The 10,532-nt window shown below is 41.8% G+C and overlaps 1 protein-coding gene across 1 annotated transcript; it reads right to left on the reverse strand.

Annotated features, from left to right (window-relative positions):
* Nucleotides 1-8,469: 8,469 nt before the first annotated feature.
* Nucleotides 8,470-9,446, reverse strand: LOC139472753 (uncharacterized). The gene is made up of 2 exons (XM_071255220.1): nt 9,101-9,446; nt 8,470-8,480 (listed from the first exon to the last, which is right to left on the reverse strand). Exons 1-2 carry the CDS (start codon nt 9,444-9,446, stop codon nt 8,470-8,472), a joined length of 357 nt encoding a protein of 118 aa, XP_071111321.1.
* Between the last annotated feature and the right edge of the window lie 1,086 nt (nt 9,447-10,532).

Genomic DNA, 10,532 nt, shown 5'->3' on the forward strand with positions numbered 1-10,532 from the left:
TTGAGACGAGTGAACCTGCACGTTTGATATTTCTTTCCTTCTCGGCCTTCAGTTTCAAAGGGTAGTTTGGACAATGAATATGCATAACTTTCGTTAAACGTCCTGTGCATGACGATACAAATGAGCAGAAAGGGAATTCCCTCAACCGTAATATTGGGATGCCCCGACATTCTATAGTAATAAGGGGGCACGGGTGGCCCAGTCGTCTAGGAAGCCGCCATTCGCTGTGCAGTGTTGCGTCCCTTGGTCACGCCAGAAACCTAGGATTGTGGGTTCGAATCCCGGTTCGCCCCGATTATGTTTCTAGGTTTGTCAGCACCATACCCGTGCTCGTGGGTTTCACCGAAGTGGTAAACGTCTAAGACCTGCATCATTTCGGGCTTTCATCCCACATAAAGCTGACACGCCGTGATATAACTGGAATACTGTTAGAAGTGGCGTTAAACCCAACTCACTCACTCACTCACATAATCGGGACGAACCGGGATTCGAACCCACAATCATAGGCTTCTGGCGTGCCCAAGGGACGCAACCCTGCACAGCGAATCGCGGCGCCTTAGACGACTGGGCCACCCGTGCCCCCTGTCTGTACAAGAAATAGAATTTGCATCAGCAAAATGAACTGGAACATGTTCGCCAGTGTATTCTTTCAGGAAAATGGGACGATAGTTGCAAGGCATGCATATCCTTCCAAGATGAATCAACTATTTTGGACAGTTGGTCTTAGGAGGAACTATAGCTACAAGTAGGTTGGTGGTACCGACATCTCTGAGACGAAGCGTTGGCCATCTCAAGGGTCACCAAGGCACGTCTATGTGTTAAGGTGCAGTGGCCTGCAGAAGATAACGATAACTTCTTTCAGTGGCATTTAGAAGTTGGAGTGATGAAGTAAGACGAGTTCTATGGATGAACAACTTCTTTATTACAATTAGTGCGACGTTTCGGTGTAGATCCTAACACCTTTATCCCCATCTATTGCTTGATAAAGGTGTTAGGATCTACACCGAAACGTCGCACTAATTGTAATAAAGAAGTTGTTCATCCATAGAACTCGTCTTACTTCAGAAGATAACGATGTAGACGCCAAGTGTAAAGCTTGTCATGAGTGTCAACTAGTCAGTAAAGCCTACCCATGGCTTGTGCGCAGATACCCGACGGACCGTGGGTAGATGTCGCAGTTGACCTTGGCTCATCTCCAACTGGGGAGAAAATGTTGGTTGTTGTAGACAATTAGAGACGGTATTTTTGAGAACTGTCTCATCCGCAAGGATAATTGAATGTTTCGACCAGATGTTGGCGAGACACTGTCTTCCATGTACGCTTAAGACAAACAACGAACCTTAGTTTATTTCACAGGAAATGGGGGTCAATATTTTTCTCTAAACGTGATTCATCATCATAAGTGTCCCTCTTTGACGTCGTGCAAATGGTGAGGTAGAATAGAGCTTTGTTTAAATCTTTAATGATATTTCATTCCCAGAGTAAGGATTGGAGGCAAGAACTGCCACCATTTCGAACAAAACCTCATTCGACGACAGGCATCGGCCCTCCTCAGCTGATGTTTAGTCGACAAAGAGGACAAACTGTCAACTTTAAAAAATATGGCCAAACAAATCTTCAGTCAAGGACACAGGGTAGAAATTGAAAGGATGGTGATGAGACGAAGAAGACTAAGCCATATCATCTTCGACCAGGTGATGCAGTTCTTCTGAGGAGCCACATGAAAACAAATTGTCAACGACTTTTGAAAACAAGCCTTTCTGGAATGGAAATCAATTTGTGACACTATCACAATCCGGTGTGCAGTGTACAAGAAATGTTACTCATGTTACTTCAGCAGATAAAAGATCAGCAGTAGAAGTTTGTGTTGATGAGGAATCTTTAGATGATAGTGCAAATTGTATGTGTGCGAATGCTACCCAGCAAGTTATGTGTCGACACGACCTTACGAATTTCTAGGCAACCTGCCAGATTTCAAGATTATGACATGATCTTGAGGTGATGTGACTTAATGCGGAAATGTGATTGAACTGTTAATCGTATTGATTTGGTGATTTCAGCAAGAGTACATATGCTGTAGATCCGTGAAGATCCAGGTTAGAATAGGTCTTCAGCAACCCATTGTTGCCGGAAAAAAAAACGATGCTTGTCGTAAGAGGCGACTAACGGGATCGGGTGGTCAGGCTCGCTGACTTGGTTGATGCATGTCATCGTATCTCAATTTCGTGGATCAATGCTCATGGTATGAATCACTGAATTGTCTGGTCCAGACTCGATTATTTACAGACAGCCGTCATATAGCTGGAATATTACTGAGTGCGGCGTAAAACAACAAACAACAACACATTGGTGATTGAGTTAAAGCGAGAGCTAGCTACACAGTCAGTGAGTGAGTATGGTTTTACGCCGCGTGTAGCACTATTCCAGCAATATCATGAGGTGTTCTATTCCCAACATGGATACAATTTGTGAAGCCCATTTCTGGTTTCCCCTACCGTGATATTGCTGGAATATTAATAAAAGCGGCGTAAAACTATACTCAGTCATACTCATATGGTTATCCCAACCAACGGCAAGCGAAATGTACACAGCTCCACGCAGCGACTTGCGGTGCCTATAAATTTACGGCAAATTGCGAGCCTCAACCTACAGAAAAGGAGTTCAACATATGAACCATTTATTCACAAAAGGGAAACACTCCGAAATAATTACTTTTTAATGAACGCCTCATCATGCTCTCGTCTGAGCGGGGGTTGATTTAGAGGTTCAAACAAGCTCCTCAAAGCGATAGCCTGTTCGCGGAGCTCTCTATACTATCGCTTGCCGCCAGTCAAAGCTCCCAACTGTGATAGGTGACCACCAGCATGCTTGGAGTTGAACTCGCAACCGACGGACCGTTATGTTTACAAACAAGTGATGACTGCCGTGACGCCGAATAAGGTTTCAAGGGAGGCCACTCTGAAAACTCAGAAGGGAAACCTAAAGGTCATAATAAGTTGATCCTAACACTCAAGACCCGTGTTCTATTCTCGACATGTGTGCAATTCTTGATTTCCAAGCCGTTATAAACTGGTATTTCTCTTAAATTAACATGCAACGCTACACAATGACAATATGGAATTCAATTTAAACAATATACTGTCCTCATAAGGAGTTAATCAAAGTATGAACTTTAATCGACAACAAACTTGATACTGACACACGACATGTCACATAAACTTAATTAATTTCAAAGCGACGCGATTACAACAAGAATCGTGCGATGATGTTGATCGGAATCAACATTTCTCGTGTGGTCGGTTCTAAATTGAGAATGGCATATACAGTTACATGTAATTACGTATAAGTAACTTTATTCCATTTCGACATTATGTTTGCGCAATCATTTGGAAATGTCTAAAATGTCATAAGTTAATGTAGAAATAAATGTCTTTCTCCGGTAGACCCGTGAAGATCCGGATCAGAATAGATCTTCAGCAACCCATGCTTGCCGTAAAAGGCGACTAAGCTTGTCGTGAAAGGCGACTAACGCGATCGGGTGGTCAGGCTCGCTGACTTGGTTGATGCACATAGCTGGAATATTGCTGAGTGCGGCGTTAAACAACAAAACAACCAACTATGTCCGGTAACATGACATTGTACACATCTCAGTGAGGTATATACTCAACAACAAAACAAACTAATCATTCGTATTTACCATATGGTCGTGTGTAGTAAATCAAGGCTTCTCTTTTTGGTTTGAGTGAGTGAGTTAGGTTTAACGCCGTTTGTAGCAATATTCCAGCAATATCACGGCGGGGGAAACCAGAAATGGGCTTCACACATTGTACCCATGTCGGGAATCGAACCCGGGTCTTCTGCGTGACGAGCGAACGCTTTAACCACTAGGCTACCTGACCGCCCCTCCAGTTATATCAAGTTATGTCAACTTAATGAAGAAAGCCCAAATTGATGCAGGTCTCATGCGTTTACCACTTTGATGGAGCGAACGGGAATTCGAACCCAGAATCATAGGTTTCTGGCGTAACAAAGGGACGCAACTCTACACAGCAAATTGCGGCACCCCAGAAGACTGGGCCCCGGACCCCCACCATGTACATGTATATATTTTGTCTTCAATTTGTAGATTATTCTCCTTTCCCGCTGTTTTAGATTAATGTATTTTTAAGACAGTTCCAGACGAATTCTGCGTTTCGGCCGAAAGATTTGCAGAAAATGTAACTAACCGCAGAATTGCAGGAACATCTTGGAATACACTCTTTTTCATTACTTTCAAATTTTGCTATCGAATTTTGCACTTGGAAGATGCCCAAAAATGTAACACGTGTTTCAAACATACAAAATATGAATCCTGCAATATAACGAAGTTTGATTTTTTTAAATTTTCGTGTGGTATTATGACCACATAAACTATGTTTACATCTAACCTTGAATATCAGTGACACTATACTTATTTATTTTGTTTACATCTAACCATAAATATCAGTGACACTATAGATATTGATTTATGATGACCCTTTTTGGAATTTTTTCATTCGGATTTGGATTCCAGTTTTCGAAAAATGTGGTTATATCAATTTTTGAGGGGAAAAGTTTTGTTTTTACCGCGGAATATTTCAGTTGATAATATCTGCGCATAAATCATCTGGTACTGATACGAAATGGCAAACTTTGTCCTCTTATTGTTTTCTCACTTCAAAGACAACCGACGGCTACAGTATTGTGTTTGCATAACGATGTAAATGGATTTAAAACATGATGATTGCAACTGCAGCTCATTTATTGTCTATTTATGATTAATAATTCATTTGTTATTCGTCATCAATAATTCGCCATCAATAATTCACGGCTTACTCTAACTGTCGCATGCTCGTGAAGACATGTGGATAACGCCGGCTTGTTAATTAGCCGATACTGCGCCATGAGGGAAGAGCTTTAAGAACCAGTGCAGCAGGTTAATTAGGTTACGACTCCTGTGATAGTGTAACATGCGCCAATGTGTGTGTGTGTGTGTGTGTGTGTGTGTGTGTGTGTTTGTGTGTGAGAGAGAGAGAGAGAGAGAGAGAGAGAGAGAGAGAGAGAGAGAGAGAGAGAGAGAGAGACTTGGTTATGGAGGGGTGGGGTGTTGTATTGGTTGGGACGGGGTTATTGGGGTTGGATTGGAGTAGGTGCATGTTGACTTGAGGAGTGTATTGTTGATGATAAAGGGAACAGTCGGATAGGATAGAAAGGGTCGACCATCGGGTTTGTCTGTGTGTGTTTGTGTGTGCCTGTGTATGTGTGTGTGTTTGTGTGTTTGTGTGTGTATGTATGTGTGTGTGTCTACGATTGGTGTGTGTTTCTGTCTGTGTGTGTGTGTATGTATGTGTTTATGTATGTCTGTTTGTGTGAGTGTGTATGTGTTTGTGTTTGTGTGAGTATGCATGTGTATGTATGTCTGTGTTTCCTTGTGTTTGTGTGTATATGTGTGTGCTTCTTTGTGTGTGTGTGGTTCTTTGTCTGTTTGTGTGTGTGCTTCTTTGTGAGTTTATGTGTTTCTTTGTGTGTTTTGGTGTGTATTTATGTGTTTCTTTGTGTGTTTTGGTGTGTGTGTGTGTGTGTGTGTGTGTGTGTGTGTGTGTGTGTGTGTGTGTGTGTGTGTGTGTGTGTGTGTGTGTGTGATCCATATACCAGTCGGGAGAAATAACATCTTCTATGAAATTAAGTGAATGAGTGAGTTGGGGGTTGACGCCGCTTTGAACAATATTCCAGTTATATCACGACATGTCAGCTTAATGTGGGAGAGAAATCTGAATCGATGCAGGTTTCAGACGTTTACCACTTTGGTAAAACCACCGAGTACGTGTTGGTGACAAACCTAGAAATGTAATCGGGGCGAACCCGGATTCGAACCAACGACCATCGGTTTCTGTAGTGCCAAAGGGACATATCTCTTCACATGGCCTCGCGTGCCTGTATGTAAGGTGTGAAGAACGCCGCTCTCAACGACATTTCTGACTTTGGACACGGTGGAATATTTTCTTGAATGTAAAAACACGGGAACACATAGTACACGTCAAAACACTTTCTTATCGAAATTCCGCAATGCTTTACATGTTATGGTGAAAATATCTATATCTATATATAACAGCAGTTATACGGATAGTAGGAGAGTAGGCCGCTTTTAGCTGTACTCCAGCAATATCTCGGCGGGGGTCACAAGAAATGGGCTTCACACATTGTTCCCATGTGATAATCGAACCCGGGCCTTTGGTCTGAAAAGCGAACGATTTAACCACAGACGGAGATAGGCAACAGTTTGAAAGAGAAAGACAATTTGAGGCGTGACTTCAATTGATATTTTCAGGGTTGACTGCAATGATTGTTCAATCTGGAAATTCCATACAATCACAACAGTTATTCACCGTTGTTGTTGAGTTTATAAATGCCTTAAAGGGGTCGAGGGAAATGGGCTACTTTTTTTCAAAATCTTAAAAATTAAAAACATTATGGGGGACAAAGGACAATGTATGAGGTCACAGACGTCTACGCGTTGGATTATCACGTAAATAAAGTACTTTAAAGAACATATTAAATGGCATTTTCTTATTATTGCACCGCCTCCGTGGTCTAGTGGATAGATCATCTGCCTGGAGAGTAGAAGGTCGCTAGTTCGATTCCCAGCCGCCGCGCCATACCAAAAGACGTTAACAGAATTATGGTACTTGTTGTTACGCTGCCTGGCGTTCGTGGGGGCTAAAACAAGGACTGGTCGGCTCGGAATCAGTATACTATATCTGAGTGGGGTATCAATTTTAAACTAGCGGCATGGTATCTAAGTCGGCTAGCACTATAAAACCGTCATTCGTGAGGACTAGTACAGGCACACACGTCTCTATAGAAGGACAATACTCTGGAAACGCGTTAATCCAGTTTCACCTCACCTCACCTCACCTCACCTCACCTCACCTCTCCTTCATTGAAGTGCTCTTTTGGACCCCGCCTGAAACTTCACAAGGTATTTTACGGCGCCTCTGTGTGCTATATCCGCTCCTTGCTACTGACCGAGGTTGGCTGTATTTCCGTCGAGTGATAATTGAGTGATTTGTGATCTCAAAGATCGTCACTGGTGAAAATTCCAATACTAACCACTTTCCGGTGTCTTGTTCCTTTGGCACACTAACACTAATATGTGTTATTGTTAACCCATGAACCAGTGATGCGTGAGTGAGTATGGTTTGACGCCGCTTTCAGCAATATTCCAGCAATATCACGCATATTTTAAGCTATGTTAAGCTTTGACAAGAGGCTACGGAACACACCTAAATAACGTTTGTTGTAAGCATCAAGGAAACATAAGCCCCTTACACCACCCACCAAGTTAAAATGCTCCTATGGGGTCCAATATGCGTCCAATATGCCGTGTTACTTGTCAGTTAAAATGCTATTCTGTACTTCCATCTGGTTTTATCATTCTTTTGACTCTCGTTGGCCCGTGTTCTATATGATGTAAACATGGGGAATATTATATGATGATTATGATAACTCTGTGTTTGGAATGAGGATGTAAAGGATTCTTTTCTATTGCAGTTTGCTTTTTAAATTCCAATTATTTTGATATTATAATGTTGATGCAACAGTGGTCGTGTATTGTTAAGCTGCGGAACAAACCATGATGACTTTTGTTGTCAGTTAATATGCAGTTATTTGGTTTTATTTCAAGCGTCCAATTCGCTTTGACACTTGTTATCAGTTAAATGCTCTCAAAGAAGTTATCTCACGTGTCGAGCTTGCTGATATGATGATTATGATTATGATTACCCTGATATCAACGTTTCAGTAAGAATGGTATCATGCATAATAACGACCGTGACGCTTGGATTCCCATGGTGTTTTCATGTTCGCAGAAACCTTGGTCCAACGAGACGACTAAATGGATTGGATAGTCAGGTAGGAAGACTTGCAATTGGTTGTGGGGCGGTCGGGTAGCCTAGTGGTTAAAGTGTTCGCTCATCACGCCGAAGACCCGGGTTCGATTCCCGACATGGGTACAATGTGTGAAGCCCGTTTCTGGTGTCACCCGCCATGATTTTGCTGGAATATTGCTAAAAGCGGCGTAAAACCATACTCACTCACTGCAATTGGTTGATAGCGAGTCTCAGTACCTCGGTGACATGGATCGTTTCTCGTACTATCGGCCACTGCATTGTCTGGCCAAGACTCCATTATTTACAAGTTTGCAATCGTATAGCAGGAACATTGCAGGAACACTACACAGCACCCACACAAACAAACATATAATTCTTGGAACCTCTCTGCACCTTATTGTAGGCAATGGAAGTTTTAAGGAAGAACTAGAAGGTTTCATGTTGCATGCGCGCTTTATTCAAGGTCGTCGTCATCACAGTTCATACATTCAGAAGGCTATATATACAAACGTGTCTGGTGGTGCACGTTCATTGTCTTTATCAACATCGACAGGTTGTTAGTTTAATAATGTCCTGAAAAGAAAAGAACGATTAGTCAAATATGTGTCAATCAGCTATTGTGTCTGCACCTGCAACTCTGACAGACGATCTGTTGGGCCACGTCTGGAGCAGCGACGTTCAAAGGGAGAATAACCTGACTTACATGTTAAAATATGTTCTTTTCTCTGCGATCAATTGGATTGTTTAGGCAGAGTGAGTGAGTGAGTTTAACGCCTCGTTTAACAGTATTCCAGTTATATCATGGCGTATCAGGTTAATGTGGGAGGAAAGCCCGAAGTGATGCAGGTCTAAGACGTTTACTACTTCGGTGAAACCCACGAGCACGGGTATGGTGCTGACAAACCTAGAAACATAATCGGGGCGAATCGGGATTCGAACACACAATCATAGGTTTCTGGCGTGCCCAAGGGACACAAAACTCTGCACAGTGATTCGCGGTGCCTTAGACGACTGGGCCACCCGTGCCCCCTTGTTTAGGCAGAACATACTCCATGTAACAGTTATATTGTATTCATCTGAAGTGGCCATGAAGATGTATCTGCATTGTGGTGTAAGACATACTGGTACATGTACAGTGTAAGCATAATTTGGAAATTCAGTAAATTCATCAAGGCGTTTACAGTGCCACCTACCATATTTTCCAAACCCTCCGATTCCTCCAAACCCTCCAATTCCTCCGTATCCGAGACCTCCGTATCCAAGTCCTCCGTATCCAAGTCCTCCGTATCCAAGTCCACCGTATCCTCCAAGTCCTCCGAATCCTCCAAGTCCTCCAAATCCTCCCAGTCCTCCGTATCCGAGTCCTCCGTATCCTCCAAGTCCTCCAAGTCCGAGGCCTAATCCGTATCCTCCAAGTCCACCATATCCCAATCCTCCTCCTAATCCTCCAAATCCACCGTAAAGACCCTTACCGTAGCCAATAGGCTCGGCGACAGCGGCCGCCACCAGACATGCTACCAAGATAATGACGGAGTTCATGGTGCTGGCTTGCTGGAAAATAATTGGTATCATTGATTTCATTTTATTATCAAGGCGAGCTTTTTCAAGAAGAATGTGAAATCAACTAATTAAAAGTAAAGTGTGCTAATTCATAAGATTCTGACATTTACGTAAATTGTAAATACATTCCATTTTCATGAAGCACATGTAGAACTTTACATATTCTGTTCGGGTTGAGAATCTAACTCGGGAATTGGAATTACTGTGGTTATATCAAACCGTATATGTATATTTTGTATATACTCTAGTGTGAAAGACTGAGTTTTCCGAAGTTGAGAAAAGGGATATTTTAACTTCAGTGAACATTCCAATTGATATTTCAATGCAGTGAAGATAACACATGTTATTTAATTGCTGTGAACATAACACTTTGACGGAACTGATGTCATACGAGAGTGACCTCCCCTCAAATTGTCTCCCTTTATCGTAAGTGTCTAGCCCGTGTTAACTTCCTTTTAACGTTAGTTCCATATTGACAAGGCGAATTTATGGTCAATTATTGAGTCAATATGGCTTCTTGTGTTTTATTATTCTCTTGAAAATATTTCGTTATAAACTGTAAATTTCTCCTTTAAATCGTCATTCGAGAATGTCCGTTTTGCAAAACGCCATTTTTGTTACTTGATAGCGTGTATTCTTTCGCTTCCAACAGTCCAAGTTTTTAAGAATATTTCTTTGTTAATGTTGATATTGTATATAATTTCATACCTATATGTGTCCTACAAAATTGGCGTGACCCTTAATATTTTTTGTTACTTTTGTTTATATTTTGTAAGATTTGGCAAAACCTAAACTACATTTTAGCACATACAATTAGAGATGAACCGTTCCTGTGTGTTAGGTAGGCAGAATTAACGTTTCAAGGTTTTACATTATCGACATAAGTTTCTAACTTTCAAACTAATATCTTGGTTTCTTGGGTTGATGCTCTACTAGCATGACCATTCTGCCTTTTACGCCATATGGAATCTGTTTCGCCAGATTATTGAGGTTGGTTATTCTCTGTCTCGTCGTAATATCACCAATGCATAGAATATGAATATTTAAATAGTTTAAGATGAAATT

Source organism: Haliotis cracherodii, unplaced genomic scaffold (genome assembly GCF_022045235.1).
Source record: "Haliotis cracherodii isolate W230 unplaced genomic scaffold, xgHalCrac1.p SCAF_25, whole genome shotgun sequence".
Taxonomy (NCBI): Eukaryota; Metazoa; Mollusca; class Gastropoda; order Lepetellida; family Haliotidae; genus Haliotis; species Haliotis cracherodii.

Excerpts from the sequence above, each read along its gene's own strand:
- LOC139472753 (XM_071255220.1), bottom strand. The coding sequence starts at position 9,446 with ATGAACTCCGTCATTATCTTGGTAGCATGTCTGGTGGCGGCCGCTGTC.